General features: G+C 33.1%; 2 protein-coding genes and 2 pseudogenes across 2 annotated transcripts; 2 read left to right on the forward strand and 2 right to left on the reverse strand.

Annotated features, from left to right (window-relative positions):
* Window positions 1–3,346: 3,346 nt before the first annotated feature.
* Window positions 3,347–9,181, reverse strand: LOC120211179 (tRNA-specific 2-thiouridylase MnmA). Its single transcript, XM_039209788.1, has 10 exons — window positions 8,731–9,181; window positions 8,342–8,416; window positions 7,932–7,985; window positions 6,858–6,936; window positions 6,598–6,725; window positions 6,035–6,118; window positions 5,464–5,547; window positions 4,981–5,132; window positions 4,098–4,248; window positions 3,347–3,969 (listed from the first exon to the last, which is right to left on the reverse strand). The coding sequence occupies exons 1-10, from the start codon at window positions 9,100–9,102 to the stop codon at window positions 3,631–3,633; spliced, it is 1,518 nt and encodes a 505-aa protein (XP_039065719.1). The 5' UTR covers window positions 9,103–9,181; the 3' UTR covers window positions 3,347–3,630.
* A 3,976-nt stretch (window positions 9,182–13,157) lies between these two features.
* Window positions 13,158–14,318, forward strand: LOC120211190 (annotated as a pseudogene).
* A 772-nt stretch (window positions 14,319–15,090) lies between these two features.
* Window positions 15,091–16,709, reverse strand: LOC120211196 (annotated as a pseudogene).
* Window positions 16,710–17,546: 837 nt separating this feature from the next.
* On the forward strand, window positions 17,547–18,058 carry LOC120211202 (cyclin-dependent protein kinase inhibitor SMR13-like). Its single transcript, XM_039209801.1, has 2 exons — window positions 17,547–17,578; window positions 17,670–18,058. Exon 2 carries the CDS (start codon window positions 17,673–17,675, stop codon window positions 18,042–18,044), a length of 372 nt encoding a protein of 123 aa, XP_039065732.1. The 5' UTR covers window positions 17,547–17,578; window positions 17,670–17,672; the 3' UTR covers window positions 18,045–18,058.
* Window positions 18,059–24,481: the final 6,423 nt, after the last annotated feature.

Genomic DNA, 24,481 nt, shown 5'->3' on the forward strand with positions numbered 1-24,481 from the left:
TTCACGCTGCATGGGAGCAGAGGCGCAGCGAGAGCAGACCATAGGCATGCATGGCGACCTATCCCATGCCACGTGCATGGCCCATGCAAAGCACCAAAGCAGAGCAGCAGCTGGAATCACAACGTTGGTCGCCGGGCGTGCATGGCGACCTACAAGGTCGCTGGGAGTGCATGGCGACCTGTGTTGGGGACGTGCATGGCACATGCAGACGTTAAAACGTCCATTATCTCTGTGCAGCTCGCCGGGAAGCCATGGCGTCGTAGTAGGTCGCCCGGAAGGCATGGCGACCTACGGCCAACACTGTGGATTTCACCCTATTTCAGCAAATAATATGGGGAGTGCATTATCTCGTGAATTATTTAATTTAAACTAACAAACTCATTATCTAATTTTTTGTTTTACCCTAATTTATAATAATAAACTAATTAACTAATAATTTATAACAATAAACTAATTTAAATAATTATTCTTTTATGTAACTTAAACTAATAAACTATTTTTTTATTATAATAAAACTTAAACTACTAATAAACTAATTAACTAAATTTTTTTATATAATATAAATTCAACAACCAAAATATATATAACTTAACTATTTAACTAACTACAAACTAATTAAATATTAGACTAACTAACACACTAATTAATTATTTTTTTAATATATAACCATCAAACAAACTAATTAAATAATTTTATATTTACGTATGATATAACTTAAACTAACAAACTAATTAACTAAAATTTTGTTTTGCCTTAAACTAACAAACTAATAATTTAAAATAATAAACTAATTTAAATAATTAAAAAACATACCTCGATGTTGTGCTATCCCTTTCTTCTTCTTCCTCTTTTCCCTTGCTCTCTTCTCCCTTTCTTTCTTTTATGTTTCACTCATTAACCCCATCCAATATATAATACAACCACCCACCTCGTCAGCTTCAATTATTCACCCTCAAATTGTCATTCATGTGAGCTGAAGGATTGCAATAATGCAACAATAAGGGTTGCAATAATGCAGCTGAATTCACGCTGCATGGGAGTAGAGGCGCAGCGAGAGCAGACCATAGGCATGCATGGCGACCTATCCCATGCCACGTGCATGGCCCATGCAAAGCACCAAAGCAGAGCAGCAGCTGGAATCACAACGTTGGTCACCGGGCGTGCATGGCGACCTACAAGGTCGCTGGGAGTGCATGGCGACCTGTGTTGGGGACGTGCATGGCACATGCAGACGTTAAAACGTCCATTATCTCTGTGCAGCTCGCCGGGAAGCCATGGCGTCGTAGTAGGTCGCCCGGAAGGCATGGCGACCTACGGCCAACACTGTGGATTTCACCCTATTTTAGCAAATAATATGGGGAGTGCATTATCTCGTGAATTGTTTAATTTAAACTAACAAACTCATTATCTAATTTTTTGTTTTACCCTAATTTATAATAATAAACTAATTAACTAATAATTTATAACAATAAACTAATTTAAATAATTATTCTTTTATGTAACTTAAACTAATAAACTATTTTTTATTATAATAAAACTTAAACTACTAATAAACTAATTAACTAATTTTTTTATATAATATAAATTCAACAACCAAAATATATATAACTTAACTATTTAACTAACTACAAACTAATTAAATATTAGACTAACTAACACACTAATTAATTATTTTTTAATATATAACCATCAAACAAACTAATTAAATAATTTTATATTTATGTATGATATAACTTAAACTAACAATAATAAAACTTAAACTAACAAACTAATTAACTAAAATTTTGTTTTGTCTTAAACCTTAAACTAACAAACTAATAATTTAAAATAATAAACTAATTTAAATAATTAAAAAACTTACCTCGATGTTGTGCTATCCCTTTCTTCTTCCTCCTCTTTTCCCTTGCTCTCTTCTCCCTTTCTTTCTTTTATGTTTCACTCATTAACCCCATCCAATATATAATACAACCACCCACCTCGTCTGCTTCAATTATTCACCCTCAAATTGTCATTCACATGAGCTGAAGGATTGTAATAATACAACAATAAGGGTTGCAATAATGCAGCAATAAGTGCTACAATAATGCAGCTGAATTCACGCTGTATGGGAGCAGAGGCGCAGCGAGAGCAGACCATAGGCATGCATGGCGACCTATCCCATGCCACGTGCATGGCCCATGCAAAGCACCAAAGCAGAGCAGCAGCTGGAATCACAACGTTGGTCGCCGGGCGTGCATGGCGACCTACAAGGTCGCTGGGAGTGCATGGCGACATGTGTAGGGGACGTGCATGGCACATACAGACGTTAAAACGTCCATTATCTCTGTGCAGCTCGCCGGGAAGCCATGGCGTCGTAGTAGGTCACCCGGAAGGCATGGCGACCTACGGCCAACACTGTGAATTTCACCCTATTTCAGCAAATAATATGGGGAGTGCATTATCTCATGAATTATTTATTTTGAAAACATTATATCGTGAGTTTTGCTTATTATGGCATAAATATCCCGAAGTGAATCAAGAGTATCCGGTGACGATGTCATATTAAATTTAACTTTAATTTTTGTCACGGTTTTATATAAAATTAAAATAATTTAAAAAGAATATTAACATTATTTTATATTGCATACTGTAATTTAAATTTAGATTTTTTTTAACTCAAACAAGGTATCCTATAGTATTAATAAGACGATATATTAAAATTATAGAAATTGATTAATTTTTTAAATATATATATTAAAGGGTAAAGTATAAAAATAGTCTTCTAACTATAGAGCATTACTTTGTTGAGCTGCAACTATTAAAAGTTACAAAATAATCTTATGAATATAGGGCAATACTTCGTTGAGTCCTGCAACTATTAAAATTTACATAATAATCACCTGACTATTCATATGTTATAATTTTGTGTTTTTTTGTTTAAAAAATTAACATAGTTTAAACTAGACATTAACCTGCTCCGTTTAAAAATTAACATAATTTGAACTGGACGTTAACATATTGACTAAAATATGCTAAGATCTAATCTCAGAATCTTAAACGATTATCATATCTCAATCAGTATGTTAACAATTATCATATCTCAATCAGTATGTTAACGTCCAACTTAGAAGATCGTCAATTTTTTTTATCGAGAAAAGACGAAATTGAAACATATAAATAATCAATTGATCATTTTATAATTTTTAATGATCCAATAACTCAATAAAATAACAAAATATAATCAGAAGACTATTTTTCAACAAAGCAAAATCCTATATTATATATAATATTTCCAAAAAAAAAGCATTTATTTTTTTGTAACTACAAAGCCCAGCATTAAGTGTTGTGGGCACGTGGCATTTTGAAGGTTCCTAAAACCTAGGGAACAAAGTCACCAATAACCGAGTACCTATAATCACAATAAAGTTGAAGCATTAATCTCCAGATCCTGGCACACACTTTTCAATCATTTCACTATCCTAACCGAGCTGTTCAAAAATGATTTGTAGGACACTTTGATTTGGCAACACAGTTAATGGCACTCCTAGTGCAACAAATCATGCAATCAATTCCGTTTTAGCTGAAACCAAGGTCATTGCACCATATCTTTGAATGCACCTTCTCATTTATCCGAGAGAGAAATTCAAGCACTCATAAGGTTGGGGTAAGTTCAGTGTTATCATTGTGAACAGATTTTTCTGGAATAGTTTCTGGTTTCGTCATGATCTTAACTGGTTTCCCAAGTTTCGATTTATCTTCCATTTTTGCAATCTCAAGAGCCTTTGCACAAAGAGGAAAACCTTGATCATCCCAGGACTCCAAAATTACACCAGAACCAATGCAGGTTTGTCCCTCATAGAAGGCTGTAAACTGCCCAGCGGCAAGACCTTGGTCATCTTCAGATAAGTTAACAACTGCAACATCGTCCTTCCCATCTTCACCATGCACCATTTCATAGCTGCATTTATAAAAGCCAGGACCATGTCTGACCTGAAAAGTTCAGACTAGTTAGCTACAAGCGATAAGACTCAAATATTATACTAGCAGTAAGATGATTTCTGCAATAAAGTCATTTCAGAAGACTGACACCGAATACTAAGGGTAGAGGATTGTTTTACCTTGCATTGGAGCTGACCAACATGGTTTGGAGGTGACCCACTAAACCACTTCAAAGAACCAACACGAAACACTCGCCTTCTTTTGTCCAATGAGAAATAATTTCTTGATACAAATACAACATTATTTTTTACATTCTTCTGAACAACATACCTGAGAAAAATATAATATATGGTTGGAAACAAGAGCAGAAGGTTGGAAAAAAATGGAATTTTCCAAGTGCTTAAGGTCCTAAAATATCTGACAGAACATAACAATGTCTATTAGCAACTTGTCAAAGAATACATCAATAGGTGGAATTTTCCAAGTGCTTAAGGTCCTAAAATATCTGACAGAACATAACAATGTCTATTAGCAACTTGTCAAATAATACATCAATAGGTGGAGGTTTTCCTGGAGTCCTCAACTCAAGGTGAGCACCATTACCTAATCCCAATGTATTTTATGTTCGGTTTCCATCTTTAAAACTATATCAAAGTAGACCTAGCCCCTGGTCGATGCTCCTATCACATGATACAACATCAAGACAAAGCTAAGGTTGTATATTTACTTGGCAGAAAAGTCTTTGTTTCTTCCAACTGGTGTTGGGATGCCTGATCAATTTGACTTATAGGAATAAATGGAGAATAATGTTAGCAAATTGGATCAAACATCAACATAAGCATCTTTAAGATGTATGCAATCCATATTATATGCAAATTGTCACACAAGCTTGGTTTAAAAGAATTGTTCCTTTAAATTCCAAAGTGAGAAGAAAGGGAGAAGAACTGTAGAGCATTGGATACTAAAGCAATTCTTCCATAAAATTGAGAAAACTTTTGTCACCCCCAGGATAAAATGACGATAATCATACTGATATGAATAGTCAATAGGTATAGAGCATACCAAGGTCCTCCAGGGAGACGTAAGCCTTGGCGTTGACCAATTGTGTAGAACCAGAACCCCCTATGTTTCCCAAGGAAGTCTCCTGTCTCAGCTTCTAATATGATACCTTCCATCTCCCCAATGTGCCTAGCGACAAAATCACTAAACCTTATCTGTAATAAACCACAATATCAAATAAGCAAAAACTTTCATACATTAATACTAACTGTTGGTTGGTGCCAGTTATGTGCATAAAAGACCACTAGAAGATATTCTAAATTTCCTCAATTATCTCACCTAAGGCATTTCCTTGACTTATAAAAGAGAAAAAGATAAATACAACATGTGTAGAACTTGAGGGGCAAGATATGTTAACTTTGCTATAAAGTACCAAATCATCATCAAAAGGGTCTAAATAACTTCAATTATATATATTTCAATAAAAGATTTTAAAATGCATGGAAATGTGGTTTGAAACAGATGCTAATATGATATGACATTTACCTTCCCAAGAAAGCAAATTCCTTGTGAATCCTTCCTATCTTTGTTGGGCAAGTCAAACTTAGCAGCAAGTTGGCGAACTTCATCCTGTAGATGATATGGTAGTATATAGAAGAAAAATCAGAACTAAAAAGCAGCACAACAGACTGGCTTAAGCATAATAAGATCAGAAAAGCTTGGAAGAAAAAAGAAAAACATGTTTTGTTCCAGAGAAGGCCATAAAATCAGACAACTAATTTAATGAGTTCTGTAAAGACAGTCAAACATCCACAGCATTAAAAGATGAGAGCTTTGGGAAACCTGCAGATGAACGGGATGGCATCAAGGCAAGAGAATCAAGGAATTTGAAAAAATGTTTGTTACATGAACTGATTAATACAATGAATCTACGTGTTTATACAATAGCCATCCTGCTTTCCTTTCTAATAACAGCAATTTGAGATTATTTGAAATTCACCAATTAAAATAATCATAACAACAACAACAAAGTAGATGCCACCTTATGTGACAAACAAAGGTATAGCGAAAAAAGCATCCCAGTTGGCCAAATTGCAATTAATCTAGTGCTACTCACCTTTGAGAGACATCCAAGTGGGAAAATAAGTCTTTTGAGCTGGAACTGCGAGAGATGTGAAAGGAAGTATGTTTGATCCTTGACCTGCACATTTAACATACACAGAACAAATTGTTGTACTGAAGCTATATATAACAGGATATAGAAAACTGACCAGTATCTTACAAGATGCAAAGCAAAATCATAGTTTTGAATAAACACAAAAATGATTGGTATGTAATAACGGAACTTATAATATTCCAGTAAATCATTTCTATAAGGATTGTTTCCATACTATGTATATGTGTGTGTGTGATTCGTATGTGACAAAGAATTGACTAATAGTTTCCATTAAGAAATGCAAAGTTCTGATTAGGACTAATAGTTTCCTACATATTTACAATGTAATTTTCCCGAAAATGCTTAGGCATTGTTTCAAACCCAGTTCAACATCAAGCACAACCCTTATGATCATATGACAGCCTGATACTTTCCCAATAAGCAAAGAAGAAAATTTGGATAAAAGTTAACAAAGACACTTTCAAGATAGCCATAAGAACTACCAAGAACTATTTCACAAGTACCATGTCCTTTGACAGTTCTAAGATAGAAGCCTTATTGCTTTGATCAGCAGAAGGGTGAACAACGTTTGCATAATGCCCAGATGCAATATAGTCATAATCCAAACTGTAGATGGCGTCCATGAATGCACCTGGAAGTCACTATAAACATAAATGCAAAATGAACATAGCATGGATATAACTCCCTACCAATTTACCAAACCCAAAAAGAGCAAAAGACCTTCAACATAGATAAATGGCTAAACTTCAGCTGGATTCCATACCAAATTTTATTCTCGTATTGCAAAGAACATCAGGATTTGGAGTGCGTCCACATCGGTACTCCTCAATAATGTAGGAAACCTGAGAGAGAAGTAACTTTCATGATAAATGGAGACGATCAATAATCACTAAATTAAGTATTCTTGTAAAGTAAATCCAATTCCAAACATTCCAATAGTTAACTAGAGAGGAGCAAGTTCATAAAGACCAATGAACAAAAAACTAGATCAGACTGGCTGGTTCAACATGGAACTGGCGAGGCATTCCGTTAAGATACACATGTCATGCTGATTATGTAAAAGCCACTTAAAGCAGGAAAAATACCAAGAACCGAAAGGGGAAGGGGGGTTAAAAAAAATAGAACCAGATAATGATTCAATTTACTCTATTTGTCAAGATTTTTCAAGCCAAATTAAAATGGACTCCTAAAACTGAATCATAATATGTTAAAGATCAATCTAATCCAGTCCCAAAATTATTTGTCAAGGTTTTTCAACCCGAACCTAAATGAACTCTTAAAACTTGAACAAAATATGTTAAAGATCAACCGAATCCAATCCCAAAATCACTAAAAATATTTTTTCAAAGCTTAGGGTACCTTCTTTTCCGGTTTCTCTCTCTCTCCTGGTTTTCTAAAAGCTTCCAGCTTGTAGCTGTGCTGCTGCATCGTGTTCTCTCAACTCTTCATTTGGTTGCTATAGATTATTTCTTCCCTTATCATGCATCTTAGATTTCACATTCTTAAAGCTTTTTGATTTCATGTATCTATTCACTCACATGGTTTGATGGGTCTTTCTGCAATAAGAGTATCCAATGATGTTGTGGCTTTGTGGACTGATAGTACCTGAACTTTATGTGTATACTGAATTTTGGCAATAATATTGAGTTCTATATGTTCAAAATTTTACTGATTTTTCTTGTAGTTTCCTTTTAGTTTTTTTCATGGATTTTTTTTTAAAAAAAGTTACATTCAGGGGGTTTGTTAGTACAGCTGATTGAACTGATCAAATTGGACCAATTTTATAAAATTTTGGTAAAGACAAGATGAAAATTCCACTCAAAAGGTAAATACGTACCACATTATTCCAATATTCATCTGTTAGATGCACGACTTCTAAAGGCACCTCAACCTGAAAACCAACATGATAATACATTCAGTCAAAGTATTTACGCTGCAATGCAAACACCATGAAAAAGAAAAAACAGTTAGCCAATCATGTTAGCTTTTCCACAAAAACAAGAAGCACTACTCATGCAAGCAAAGAAATGTAAGCGGCAGTAAAGCAGATGAAAGAAGATGATAACATACGAACAGTGAGATGAGAATGAACTATTTGGATAATACATTAAAACTCAACAAAAAAATGCACGTCCAAAGATTTTTCTGAATATTTACATTCAATCCTACTCGGCCTTTCCACTATCAACCAAGATAGAATTTTTCAAAAATTAAAATAAAAAAGGGGACATCATAAGATAAAATAACCTGATCACAAACAGCCCTTGCATACTTCAAATCATCTTCCCAAGGGCATTTTGTCCAGTAGTTCTCAAAGTCTTCCTACATAAAACCAAGCATCAAAACGAACACAAATTAAGTACCATAAGAATGGGTAGCACTTCAGCTTGACTAAATATTGACGACCGAACATAAAATTTTCACCTTTTTTTAACTAAAGCTAAATTTAATTTAATTTTTGGAAAACAAAAAAAATGTACGTAACGTGTAATAACCCTTTTATGCTTGTTTATACACCGTAAAATTACTTTTTTCCCAATGCAGAACAAAGTCGCCCACCAGCAAACCAAATTATGAACACTAACAAGCCTAAACCCTAACAATTAAAAATGAAAAAACTTGTAAAAGGGGGTTACTTGGAACCAAATTTTGAGGTAGAAAGCAGTGCATGAGTGACCAGCAGCATGAAGGAGACGAAGGGCGACACTGCTATCGACGCCGCCGCTAAGCAGAACGGCCACTTTAAGGCGTTTGTGAGGCCTACAGCAAGATAGAAAGCGAGGGTCGAGTTTATCATTATTGATAGTCGCGGCAGTATTAAGTGAAGGAACAGGTTTAGGAGGAAGGGAATAAGAAGATGTTGGGAGAGTTTTGGGAAGCGAAGCAATGGAAAAGAATCTTGGTTTTGGGAAGTGAGGGTGAAGGAAATGAGATGAAGGAAGCGAGAGAATTGGCGTTAGCCTGGGTTTCAGTCTCAACATTTTGGGTGAAGTAATGAATTTGGCCATGTTTTGGAAGGGTCGAGTCCAGGGATAAGGGAAGCACCGAGGCAGGACGGAGGTTTTTTTTTTTTTTTTTAATTTTACTTTTACGTTCACTTCTAAATGGCGTTGCGCTTTGGTCATTTGATAATTCGCAAACCATTGTCCAAAGCATATGGCCCAAATCCTTAAATTTTATTTAAATATTCTCTCCATCTCATAAAAGATTATACTCTGTTGATTTTTTAAAAGTTAAATTTTTAAACTTTAATTATTATTATTTTAAATAATTAAATTTTTAAAAATATATATTTAAAAATGATTCGATTGAAGATTTTTTAAATATATTTTTATTAATAATAAACTTTAAATAATAATTAATCAAATTTTAAAAAAATGACCCAAAAAAAATAATAATGATCATTTTGTATGGGACAGAGGGAGTAATTAATATGAAAATAAGTATTTAAATTATATCATTTTTATAAATTTAGGTGTATAAATTATTTTTCGGTCAATATAGATGATTAATGTTATAAACGTTATCATTTTAGGTATTACGAGTGTAACAATCATTAAGGCTTAGTTTGTTTTCACTGTGCAACCTCTTCAAACCTCTTATATCTGCGCCGCGCAGACCACGCGCAGACATTAGGCTTCGCAGACCGTTTGATTTTTAGAAGACAGAAACCCTTCTAATGTCTGCTCGAGCTATTCTTGGCGCAGACATGGTTTTATGTCTTTAAAGGTCTTCAAACCTCTTCAAGAACAATTATAAAATATGGTTATTTATTAAAATAATTTTAAATAATTTAATAAGGTTATTTATTTTAAAATGATTTATTTTAAAATAATTTATTATAAAATAATGTATTATAAAATATGGATTGATTTATTTTAAAATAATTTATTTTAAATAATTTATTAGTATGGATTGATTTATTTTAAAATATAGATTGATTTATTATTGTAGTTGTATGGATTGATTTATTTTAAATAATTTATTAGTATGGATTGATTTATTTTAAATAATTTATTAGTATGAATTGATTTATTTTAAAATATGGATTGATTTATTATTGTAGTTGTATCGATTGATTTATTTTAAATAATTTATTAGTATGGATTGATTTATTTTAAAATATAGATTGATTTATTTTAAATAATTTATTAGTATAGATTGATTTATTTTAAAATATGGATTGATTTATTATTGTAGTTGTATGTATTGATTTATTTTAAATAATCTATTAGCATAGATAGATTTATTTTAAAATTTGGATTGATTTATTTTAAAATATAGATTGATTTATTTTAAATAATTTATTAGTATGGATTGATTTATTTTAAATAATTTATTAGTATGGATTGATTTATTTTAAATAATTTATTAGTATGAATTGATTTATTTTATAATATGGATTGATTTATTTTAAATAAGTTATTAGTATAGATTGATTTATTTTAAAATATGGATTGATTTATTTTAAACAATTTATTAGTATGGATTGATTTATTTTAAAATATGGATTGATTTATTTTAAATAATTTATTAGTATGGATTGATTTATTTTAAATAATTTATTAGTATGAATAAATTTATTTTAAAATATGAATTGATTTATTATTGTAGTTGTATGGATTGATTTATTTTAAATAATTTATTAGTATAGATTGATTTATTTTAAAATATGGATTGATTTATTATTGTAGTTGTATGGATTGATTTATTTTAAATAATTTATTAGTATGAATTGATTTATTTTAAAATATGGATTGATTTATTTTAAATAATTTATTATTGTAGTTGTATGGATTATTTAAATTTCAGTATTGTAAAACTAAAATTATTTAAATCTCAGTATTGTAAAACTCTTTTAAGTTTAAAAAATCAGTTTATTTATATTTCAGTTCATTTTAGCAGTCTGCAGACGTTAAAAAACAAATAGTCTTCTTGCAGACTGTAGACTTTTGGTCTACCTCTTCTGCTGCAGATGCCTGCAGATGTGGTCCGCAGACTGCAGACCTTTTACCTCTGCAAAAACAAACACCACCTAAATAATCTCTTTAAGTGACATGCGTCGTATTCCGATAATTTTAAAAAAAAAACTTAAAAATAAATTATTCTATTAAAAATTTTAAGAAAAAAACCCTCCCTCTCCTTCATTTTTCTTTGGCCTTTGCAACTCTCCTTTTAATCTCAGTAATTTTGGCACACTTTATTTTTTATTTTTTTTATTCTTTAAAATAGAGGAGTTGGAGAAGAAATGTTGTTGTCGCTGTTGCTCTCTTGCTAATTTAAGGGGAGGGAGAGATATCGTGCTCTCTTGCTGGCGTAAAGGAGAGGGGAAGATGTCACCGACATCGTTGCTCTCTTGCTGGTTTAAGGGAGAGGGTGACAAGAGGCGATGGACGAAGCTATGGGGAATTTTTTTTAAAAATATAATAATTTATTTTAAAGTTTTTTTTAAATAAAATCTTAGAAATTATCAGAATACAACACATGTCACTTAACGAAATTTTTTAATGTTCGTTACGGTTGGGGCACTTTAAATAGTAATGTTCTAATGTTAGACACTTAAACTGACCGAAAAATAGTTTAAGCACCTAAATGAGAAAATTTGTATAGTATAGACACTTATTCTATATTAAGCCTTATTTAAATCAATATAATTTTTAAATTATGCTTTTTGGATAATAATACACATTTTTATGTGAATATATTAATTTTTTTTATAAATTACTAATTTAAAATTATTATATATGATGAGATTTATACATTTAACATTTTAAAATTGTATTAAATTTTATATCATCCATTAACATTCTCTCTCTATATATTTTTTAAATTTACTTATTTCTAGTTCAAAAATGAATCTTTAGTTATAATACCAAGCCTAATAATAAGACATTTAGAAAATCCTAATTTGTTTCTATTGTTTTTGCGCCGTTCGCATGCTCTCTCTCTTTTTTTTATCTTTGCTAATATACGGTGACACTAGTCTTAGGGCGGTTGTCGGCGGCCGATTTTATTTTTCTTTTTATATATATTTTAGTTATTAATAGTTTTGCCTTTATCCTATGTTTTTATAGCACATTTTTTTGGTATGTTTTTTGATTTTTTATCAGTCATTTGATTGTTCTTTTTGTTTAATTTTAAGGGTTATATTTGACATCGTCTCGACTGATTAAGATGTAACTTATTTATTATCCTGCTGATCTATCATGCTTTAAACTTTTAGAATTGGATTTGAATACACGATTTGTATTCGAAGACAATTTTCTTACGAAGCTCGACTCTGATTTACGATTATCGGTGGTCTTTCAATAATTTTATCCCATGTTGTGGTTTGTTTGCCGATGTAGTCAGATATGTTGTATCAATCTTTTGTTCGAGTTTTTTTGTATGGGTTTGTAACTTTTTCTAGTATAGTCATTGTTTGATCTCAAGTGACTAATTTATTTTATAATAGTTATAGAAAAATATCCTAATTATGTATTTAATATTCTCTTATGGTTGTAAGCCTTTCATTATATAAAAAAATATTAAGACATATAGAAGCCCTAATATTAGTTGAACAAAGAAGAAGCCCTAATATTAACTGTCAACTACCTCCGTTTTCCTAAATATTAATCGTTATTTCATATTTTAATCCACTACTTAATTCTTCTATAAACATCAACTCAACCTCAGCCTTTGATCATTGTTTTAAACAAATCAAGATTACGTTTGCTTACTCTAATATTTTCCACTATACTAATCAGATAATCAACGGTCAACGGGGAAGCAGATTATATTATTTTTGGTGGAGAGTATGGACACCACCTTCTTGCATTTCATTTTCGTATGATTTAACCCTTGTTTTAGGAAAGGGTTTTGATACCTCAAGTAGGGAACATGTTCTCCACATGATAAGGCAACTCTAGCGTGTGTATTTCAGTGGCTGGCTCGTGGAATCCATGCATCTGCCCCTTTCGTCATTCTCAATAATTTAAGATCAAGTAGAAGGAAATATATATACCAAAAACTTAATACATGGGAAAAGCCTGTCGTCGCTAGTTTATGGATAAGTCTCAATTTCCCTATTTATATATATACATATGATTATTTCACTTTCTCAAGAAAGTTGGCAAGAAATTATACCTATCCAATATGTGTGCATTAACTCCGTTTCCGACGCCAAACTGGCCGGTCAATTCCATTGGCTACCAACATAACTACATATATGAAAGCAGTGGATGTTTAGAATGCTTCTTTCAATCTCCTCCACCACAAGAAGAAATTCCACTTGATTCTCAATCTCCTCCATCTTTCACCCAAACCAGTAATTTTGACCCTTGCATGGTCAAGAAACTTAACCACAACGCCAGCGAACGCGACCGGAGGAAGAAGGTTAACAGTATGTATTCAGCCCTCCGTTCATTGATCCCGGAAGCAGATCAAACGGTACTAATTAATCACATCGTATATGCTTCCGTTTCATCATTACAATCTGCAACTAATTTTGTTTCTTTTGTTTGCAAACAGAAGAAGTTAAGCTTTCCGACCACAGTTTCTCATGCACTGAATACCTGAACTGCAAGAACAAGTGGAGAGATTGGTTCTGAAAAGGGAAGAGCTTATGTTAAGGGTATCGAAGCAGGGCGGTGGTAAACGTAGAGATCAAGAAAAACAGCAAATGAAAAGCATGCCCAAGGGAAGATGTTTAAGTGGATCGGTTGCTGTTTCTATGAATAGGGTCAGTGATAGTGAAGTTTCGGTTCAAATATCAGGGCGGGAAGTTGACAACAGAAGCCAATTATCTGTGTCTGAGATGTTGCATTACTTGGAGCAACAAGGTTTCCTCCTACTAAATGCTTCTTCATTCGAGTCGTTTGGAGGATTTGTGTTCTACAATATTCACCTTCAGGTACCCATATCTATAACTTCATCATGTATATAGCTCATAATTATTCTGGAAATATAGCATGAATATACAGGAGTTTATGTCTAATTTTCTAGTATTGTGGATTTTGCAGATGGAATCGAAAACAGTCTGCAAGGTGGGATCAGAAGAGGCATTGAGTGAGAAAATTTTAGCACTGTGTGATAATAGGGAACACTTGGGACTCTAAAAGCTAATTATCTTGGTTTATGGTAATAATTAAAGGGCATGATCGATCGATGTTGTAGTTATGTTATGGAAGAACTGAACGTCTTTCTGCACTGATTACTCAGACTCCGAGCCGGATTTCGTCCGATAAGTAAACTAAACAATAAACAAGTTTAATCCCAGAGAATATCTTGATGAAATAATTAGGCTTTGTTTGCAAGTTGTGAAGAATGAGAAAGGGAATATAAAAATTCCACGCATCCGACAAATAATAAATTGTTGCAAGTTGTAACCATCGATGTCAATAAAGAGACATCAACATCGAGATGTTCTTACAAGAGCATAGTAGTGTTGGATATCAAGAACAACAATACTCCCGTCCTTGTTACATTAACATATTCTTTATTTATATAAACAGAGATAATAAATATGCATTAAAATAAATATAAAATAGTAATTCATCTATTTCAAAGAATGGGGGAAAACAGATTCATTATTGTATAGTGTTGGATGCAGAACAGCTGATTAGAAATGGAATCATCGAAAATAGTTTGAAGTACAGTGAAGAAGTTTCGACCTTTTTAAAGCCTTTTTGAGGAGGTTTGAATCAATAGGAAAAACTGAGTTTTCTGGTCTGGCTGAAGATATGAGCGCATACTGTGGATCGCCATGGCATGTGTGGAATGCGACCTTGAAAAAGGTCGAAACTTATACAAACTGCTTTCGCGTTTATTCGAGATATCTAGACCATCTTGTTAAGTGCATGAACTCGTGTTGGTGTTAATTTAGTTGGTTTATAATCACCTTTTAGAAAAGGCATCTAACAAATTTGAAGTTCCGATACAACATTTGCCAAAGAAGAAAAGTTGAATGCACAAGTTTAAATCACATCAAGCAATCTCAGCTTCCATTAGAACCATCTGAAATGAGGGGTTGTATTATATACAACATTCACTTGGGACCATACAATTAACGTGTTGATTTTGCAGAGAGGATGCCTAATGCCTAGTGCTAATAAAAGAGAAGAAGAAGAAGAAGAAGAAGAAAAATCAGATAGAATAGGGTCCCTCAGCCAATCTTCTCTGTGTTTGTATCATCGGAGGGCCAAACCACAGTCTCCATGAGCCGCTCGCGCATCAGCTGCAAGTTCTCGTCTGAAATCTCTTTGTATATTTCAGCATGATCACATTTCTATACCAACACAACACAGGGTTACAACATATGCATATATTGAATTTGTTAAAGTAAAAAACCTTTATATATGCTAAGAGATTTTTCATTACCTTAATCCATTTCCCATACAAATGAAGCCTTGTTATCATCACTCTTTCAGCAAGCTCTTGCCTCTCCTGTCATTGCCAAAGATAATAACCTCATTTCTCCTCTTCTTTTTATATACTTTATATCAAATTCACAGTTCTACATGAGGTTAGCTGGTTCATATAATCATGTTATAATTGTAATTGATTTGTTCTTATTGTCCAGAAAAGAAGTGAAAAGTTTCTTAGCCTAGAATTTTTGGTGGAAAAAAAACAGTAAGCAGAAAAGACTGTTTAAAATCACCTTGCCAAGGATGCGTAAGAAACGCTTGCCATCACTGGGCTTATTTGCTGCTGTAAACCTGCCAAAATCACAACAGTTAAAGTTCACATCTTTCTGGGCATCCCCATTAGAAAGCAACAGAGTAATCAGAAACAGAACAAACAAGAATATATTTGTACAGAACACGGGCCACCAGATATGCTACTTACTGATAGAACCATGTATATTGCGGTGGATTCAACTAATAGAGCTGATTCAGCACAGTCCTCACTTCTTTGTTCGTAAAATAGTTGAGTAATTGCTGCAAAAAGAAAAATCAACCACCAAAGCAACATATGCCTATTTAGAACTTACATGATCGCAAGGGCTAACACATGAGCTTATCTTCCTACATGAAGTAGGTCAGTACCATGTTACTGCAGATTGCAGAAAACTTTTGTTCTGTAAGTAAACAGCATCTTACCGTTTTAACATCCCCAAAAGTATCTTCAGTCCTCCTAAATTGTCGACAACCACGAGTTTTCGGTCCTTACGCTGCTTCCTTAAACTCTTGTTCACGACACCTGGAATCATCTTGTAAGACAACCTCGAATCATGCCATTAATTTACAAAAGAGCTGCCCAAGTCCAGAGACCGTGGTTTTGGTACCGCGTGCTTTCTTTTGATTGAAAACGTCCTTTGCATAAGCAACTCCCACCAGTTTTGAGGCTCATGTTGGTGGACGGTAATGCATCCAAGCACAAGCATGGACCTGTTTCAGAGTCCATAACTGATGAACCCACCACAGATAAAGATCCCACCATCTTTTCCTTTTTCTTGGTGACTTGAGCTCTCAAACTAACAACCGTTGGATGCTTTCAAAACACCTCCTGATCAAGGTTTATTGCTTTGGTTTTTCTTGGTATTAACTGGAAACCCGAGAAAAACAAAGGATTATACCAACTAAAAAGAATGAAGAGTATGATATAGTTGGTTGGTAACTTGGTATCCAAGAAATTGGGGGGGGGGGGTTGAGGATGGGAAGTCAAAGAGAAATTAAAGGAAAAAAGGATTTTTTTTTTTTTTGCTGCAAAGGGAACGTGTGAAGAATGAGGTGGTTTTGAAAAGGTAGGTGAAGCTTAACCCGACAAAGATTTTGAGGTCCGAAATTGTCCAACCCGAAGTGGTTAGAGAAAAAGACCAATAAGGTTTTAAGACGCAAAATCAAAGATGGCTTAGCTTGCATGTGTTTGATTAGGGGCTCCAACAAGTAACAACCACCTGGACGGTTGCCTAGATTTGGTGGGTCTGTTTGTTATTTGCCACTTGTTTGAATCTCATGAATTTTGCTGTATAAACGTGTTAAATTCATCAGATGACTTCTATCTTCTTCGTTTCAACTTTCACGCCATGCGGCTGGACGATAGGTGTATGTTACGTTTATAATTCTTCCAAGAGTTCAAAACAGCTATGCATTTGAAATTAATTTGTTTTCATATTTGACCCTAAACTATGAAACGGGCCAAATCAACGAGACATTGGCAACATAAAGTATATGAATGAGCTTAATAAATTTTGGAACAGGCCCATCCGGCCCATGAAGCTTTTTTTTTGGTTCTTTAATACTGCTTAGGGCATCGGTCACACCCTGCCCAAAGCTTCACCAAATCAAATATTAACACCCCATAATAACTATCTCAAAATTCGCTCCTCTCTCTCTCTCTCTCTCTCTCTCTCTCTCTCTCTCTATAGGATTTTGATTCTATCTGTTCATCTTATTTAACTTAGTCGCTTTCTTGTTATTTGGTTTTGAATCCTTTTGGTTCTTTTCCTGGAAAAAACAACTTCGTAAAGTTTGGCTTCTATCCATTCCCTGCAACTCAACAACCATACTCCACCATGATGTTTTTCTTGGGTGGTTTCATGACAATTTGATTAGTTTTCTTGCTCTGTGTTTTTTTTTAACTTCATAATCCACTTTCAATGGCACCAAGCAGCGGAAGAGGCAAAACAACGAGAAAAGCAAGCAAGCCCAGAAGAAGCAGTTACACGAAGAAGCTTGTAAAGCCCAACAAAATTAATACTCAAACGACATCACCAGTGTCGGAGGATTTGCGTTCCGAGATGGATGGATTGGATCATAATGGAGTTGATGATATCGCTAATGCAAGTCCATGCTCCACACCAAAAGCACAAAGGTTTCGGATACCAGAGATCGACACATGCCCTCCGGCACCGAAGAAGCAAAGATCACTTCCCTCAAATTGCTCATTGCGAAGAACTCCTATTGCTTTCTTTGCTCCTCCAGATATAGAGCTCTTCTTCGTCTGTGCATTTAGAGACATCTCAGTCTGATGATAAGTTCTAGCTTTTGCATAAAAATATGAATATCATTCTTCTGTTTGTTTTTCTCATAGTTTTAGGATTTTAGTAGGTATCTTTGAAACCTATAGTGTGAGACGTGAAGAGTACTGCTTTGAAACCTATAGAGTGAGTTTAGAAGAAGACGAAGGCCGGTAGCATTGGCTACTTTTTTATTGGGGGTGCTGCTAAATAATTTTAATAAGTTGAGTTTCAAATTTGTAGGGTACAGTAATCGCAAATTTAGCTTTAATTCCTACTTTTATTTTTCAAAAGTAATGTTGATGACTTTTGAAGTTTAAGGGTGCAATTTGAAGTATGTAAGTGTGATTTTTGTTTTGTTTATCAGACTAAGAAAATGAAAAAAAAATAGATGCTTCGTCCTGTGCAAATATCTTGTTTCTCCATTGTTCATGATATTAACTAAGGTATCCTGGGTTTTGGAGTACCCTGACACCCAATTTTTTGGAAGCACTATTGATAATGTGGTAAGAACAGGTAAAATAGAAGAGATAAAGAGAGTTGATTAATGGGTAAGTTGGTGTCATTTGTCGGATTGGTATGTAAAACAAATACAAGGAAAAGACTTTTGTATAAAAGGTATTCCCACGTATGTTGCTTTACTTTTGGGAGTGAAGAGTGGAGACTGGCACCAGCTGACCTCAGAGATTATATTAAAATAATGATGTGCCCTTTGAAAAATATCATCAACTTGGCTGCTCAACAGTATAAATTAATTTATTTTTCCCCCCGACGGTTGCGATGGGTTAATCTGAGCTCAGCCCTGCGGTGGTAGGAGAATCCTAGGAAGAGACTCGTGCGCTCTGTCGCCTACCATGCGCCGTGTTGTTATTCATCCAAATTGTTCCAAAATACGAAACAAGTATAGCAAAATGAGACAAAAAAATTGGAGTGAAAATGAATATAATTGAAAGATTAAATTATAAATTAAATCTAATTACTTTCTATATATTTGAAGCTATCATTATATATATATATATATATATATGTATATATATATATATATGTATATATACAATCACTATAATTTATAAGTACATTAATAAATAAAAAATTAACTAGATTGAAAAATAATTGTTTAAATGTTTTAAAAGAATATAAAGATAATATAAAATCTTACCTTTTGTGTGTATAATGAGTGAAAAAGAGGACCTTGGGATGAGGGATATTAATTAAAACGAACAGTTGATAAAATTAGTTTAATACCCATATCATTTATTAATCATTTTATAAATTATTTTAATTATTTTAATGATTATTTTAGTCAATAATCCCTAGTCTGTGATTAAAAGCTCTTAATATGTTATGAGTTTAATACCCTTTAAGAATTAAATTTCCTTTCTTCCTCCCCTTAATAGAAATTGTTAAAAAATAATTATTTTATTAAAGTTAAAAAATAAAACATATATTATCGTAAGACCGTATTAGAATATAATATATATATATATATATAAATATAATATTAACATAGATTTAGGTGATTCTTTCCTTTTTAGATTACCTTCAAATATTTAAAATTGTTATCTAATAAATAAGTAAAAGAAACATTTTGCTTAAGAAATATAATATATATATACATATATATTATATGATTTGATATTTTTCATTTTAACCTCTTAAGTCCGGCAAAACTTTCGAGATAATGTTCTGGAAAAAATTAATTCACGAGATAAAGCACTCCCAAGATTAATTGCTCAAATAAGGTGAAATCCACAGTGTTGGCCGTAGGTTGCCATGCCTTTCGGGCGACCTACTAGGTCGCCATGTCTTCCCGGCGAGCTACAAGAGATTGCATGTGACATGCACGTCCCAACACGCTGGGCATCAGAGGCCATCCGAGAGCATCTGAGGCCATCCGAGAGCATCCGAGGCCATCCGAGAGCATATGAGACCATCCGAACGAGCTATGCGAGGGCATCCGAGGGTAACCGAGCGAGCTATGCAAGGGAATCCGAGGGCAGCCGAGCGAGGGTAGGTCGCCCGGAGTACATGGCGACCTACAAGGTCGCCCGGAGTGCATAGCGACCTACAAGGTCGCCCGGAGGACATGGCGACCTATGTGTTGGGACGTGCATGTGCCATGCAACACGTTCATTCTCTCTGTTTGAGCAAGGGTAGGTCGCCCGGAGTGCATGGCGACCTATAAGGTCGCCCGGAAGGTATGACGACCTACTGCCAACACTGTGGATTTTACCCTATTTGAGCAATTAATCTTGAGAGTGCATTAGCTCATGAATTAATTTCTTCCAGAACATTATCTCGAAAGTTTTGCCCCTAAGTCCTAATAATAAGTGTTTCACTTTGAGTTTGCTTAGTGAGAGGGTATCCTAGGTTTTGGTAAAAAGACAGATGATGTGAACTGGTTTAAGAATCAAACAAGCGTTGATTGACAGATAGAGTTGGGGCCTATAGAATCTGGAGGGCGTGTGCGCTTTAGCAAAACATACACTGTGTTGGGCTTTCTATATTTTCAAATAATTCTAACTCGTTTTTGTTCCGTCTTAAAATTATGATGTGTTTGTTTTATGGAAAGTGTTATATATATATATATATATATATTTATTTTTTGGCATTTGATTAAAATGAATTAATAATTAAATTTATTATAAATAATAATATATATTTATCTGTAAAATATGAGTAAATTTTATTTTCAGTTACTCATATATTAGTGATATTCTGTCTTGGTCATTCAATTATTATTATTTTCAAAAATATACCTAACATTCTTAACATTTATATTGATATGTCACTATAAGATAATATCACATCATTATTAAAAAAATAAAAAAAATATTACATCATCAATTATGTTTATTTTTTAATGGCATGTGACTAAATACATAGTTTATCTTCAAATAATTTATCATATCTTTTTCTAGTCCGTTCATTATTTTTTCCAATTAACTTACATCATAAATTTAAGAGAAAATGAAATAATTTTGAATGGTATAAATAAGTTAATAATATTTTGTTCTTTCCGAAATTTAGGAGAGAAAATAATTAATTTACAATGATATAAATAAATTAGAAATTCTTTTTATAGCCCATATTATTGTAAATCCATTCATGCGAATAAGAAGCAGCCGGTCTTGAGCAAAATCAACTGGATTTCTTTTAACTGATTAAGGATTTACTACTGATCTTTGTCTTCTTTGCAAATGCATGCATGTCAAGGATATTCTTTGGAAAATAAATTATTAGGTCGACCGACTACTTTGAAAAGGCTTAAACTTTAAAGCAAGTATATACGTATCTCAAGACTTTGAAGCCAACAACAGAATTATCTCAGACATCTTCTTTATTAGTTGTACTGCTAAAGGATCAACCGTGAAAAAGCTTCCCCCTGCATGCATGTCAATTGTCAAGCTTCAGATTTCTTAAAATATTTGGAAAACGAATGAAATATATGTAAATATCAGATTCAAGGAAAAGCCAAATTCATTACCAGACCAGATGATTCTTCTGGAAAATTTGTGGCAGCTTTTATCCAACTTTGCTTTGGCCATTGCAGTATATCCAAACCAAAAGAAAATCAAAGATGGGTTGGGAAGCGCTCGCCCATACTCTTTCAAAATAATATATATAAAAAAAAAGCAAATTGCTTTGGCTTTTTAGACTGCTGCAGGAGTTCCAGTACTATTGTGCACTTCAATAATCTCATAAGGTGAAAACTCTTCATATAAGCTTTACATTAGAGTGGATATTTTTAATAATAGTAATTGATCTAATCATTTATTACATCATGTACTAATTCAGATTAAGCAATATTAACAATAACACGATTTTCCTTGGAGCATATTCTGTTGTTTCTCTTATGCTCTTCGTCTGAACCAGAGAAAAAGAAATACTTTCTCTTCGTTTCCTTCACCTTAATTTGTAAGACATCCTTTGTTAAAAGATTAATTAACCCTTCTTGACATCTCATCTTCAAAATAATCTTTCAGAGAAGGAGGGCTGAGCTTTTAGAGATCAATGTGTTTTTATTTTTTTTAAAGAAAAACTTTGGGCCACAGATGCCCTTTGTTGAACAGATTCTCGCGAGAGAATAAAGTATAAATTTGTCTGGAAATGAAAAAGTTTAAGTTCTTATAAAACAGAAAAATAATACAATACAAAAAAATCATGCAAGGTGGATTGTTGATGTACAACGTGCTTGGGAACATTGTGAGCATGTTCTCCTTGATTTATACATCTAAGGAAGTTTACGAAAGCTAAAATGTGTGCGTATGTATTGTGTAAAATTTACGTAGTGTTTCTGTAGAATGGTGATTTCTGATCTTCGGCAGGTGTTATTTTTTATGAATGTATGTGCTTATTCATTCCTTGACTTAATCTTTCTTCATCTTAAGATATTAAGCAAGATGAGCAAAGTTTGATGAATGTTCTCTTTATTATTTAATCTTCCTACTGTATATTCTCTTCTTTTTCATATCCTCCATAGCTGAATTTTAAGGGAAAGAAACAACTTTCTTTTCTTTTCCTTCTTCTTTCATTTCATTTTTCTGGCCGTTAAAAATCATTCAAAGATGGAAAAGCATTGATTCTATTGTCATCGTAGAATAATAAAGTTAAGAGTGTCGGTAAGATCGTAATATTACCTTTGGTCCACAATTCCCCTTTGTTGAACATTCTTTAATATGGAGATAAAGTAATGTGGGTATACAAAACTTTGAAGAAATGTGAGCTTAAATATTGGTGATATATATGTATAGTATCAAATTATGATATAAGGTAGTATAACAGTCACATCGTAACGGTTTTTAAAATCATTATGACAGAATTAGATTAATAATTTAGAAATAATTGAAATTTTAAGAAACAATCGCGTCTACGATAACCGTTATGCATTATGTAACATTCATAACTACAATATCGTAACCGTATATGCAATGATTATTGCACTAACAATTTAGTACTATGTGTAATTGTGTATGTATACTAAATAAATGTGCGATCAGCTCTAAACGCGGGAGGTATATCCAGAAATATTCCACCATGGAATTTGTTTTGGTTGATCAAAAGCTTGGCTGATTCCTTGCATAATCTTTCTGCTGAAATCTTTGGTATTATTGCATATTCTGTTCTCTCTCTTCATTCTCCAACCCTACTTTGTTTTCTTTTATTTGCAGCTTTGTTTTTCTAGTGTCTGCAACAAGGGAAGACAGTGTAGTGGTGAGTAATTAATTAAAAAGAAACAATTCCAAGTCATGCATGTATATATATGTATCTTTATTAATGTAAGAGAAAGAAGAAATGGATGAATGCTGTCTTTTTAAATATCAGAAATTTATGTTGCTGCCGCTTGGTCCACTGATTTCACCCTTTACTCTCCTTGTTGTACTTTAGTTCTTTCATGTACTTGTTATCCTCAAAATGGAACTGCATCGAAAAGCCTTAAATCAAGAACCACATTATTTATTAATATTTAATGTAATTTCAATGTTTAAATTACATGACACCACTAACTAATATTGTGTAACAAAACTTTGAATCTCAATCTCATGGTAATTATAATTTTGATTTTAGCTTATAAAAGAGAATATTTGATAACATTTTCTTTCATTCGATCAACTGATACGCGATTCTTTTAACTTAATCGAGGTTTTGTGTTTGAGATCTTGAGAATTAGGGGCCGAGTAAAAAAATAATAATAATGATTTGAGGTGTCAAAATTTAAAAATTATATGAGTTTTTTAAAAGTGGGTGAGAACAAATAATGTGGGTCAATTTACTTTTAAGGGATGTCGTATTCTTTTTAAAATATATTAATATTGTTTTTAATGTTTTTATATTAAATTTATAAAAAGGATTAAAAAGTTGTGGGATGTCATGTGACCTTACAATAGATAAATGTTCCTCTCCGTCCATGTTAAGAACACAACGATATTGAATATTTGATGGAAGAATTTTATATCTTTATAACGGTACATGAATCGATAAAATTATCTTTATTTAGACCATTCAACATTCAAAGAAATCGTAATTCTCACCAAATCAATCTCTTTAATGATTTTCTGTCTTATTATTAAGATTTAGAAACATGATATGGTTCCTTATGATTAAGTAGCTTGTCCAAAATAGCAGAGGCCCAGACCCAATCAATCCATATCCAGACTCGTAATTCAACATGTTTATTAATTAAACGGAAAAGCGTATCAGTGGGACCAATATCTGACATTATTGCATCTTATCCGACATTGGAATGTTGCCTGTGACATGCACATGCTTGCGTGGATTAAGATTCTACCTGCTTAATTTCCAACATCTATCCAAGTTTATTAGTTTGGGTTTCGAAAAAGAAAAGAAAACAATAGCAACTGACGACCCATTAAGTTGTAGAAGCCCCATTAACTTCAGACAGCAGCCCCTGCTTCCTTTAAGCTTTCCTTTTCTTTCAACCAATTCAA

Source organism: Hibiscus syriacus, unplaced genomic scaffold (assembly GCF_006381635.1).
Source record: "Hibiscus syriacus cultivar Baekdansim isolate YM2019G1 unplaced genomic scaffold, ASM638163v2 tig00000715_pilon, whole genome shotgun sequence".
NCBI classification, from domain to species: Eukaryota; Viridiplantae; Streptophyta; class Magnoliopsida; order Malvales; family Malvaceae; genus Hibiscus; species Hibiscus syriacus.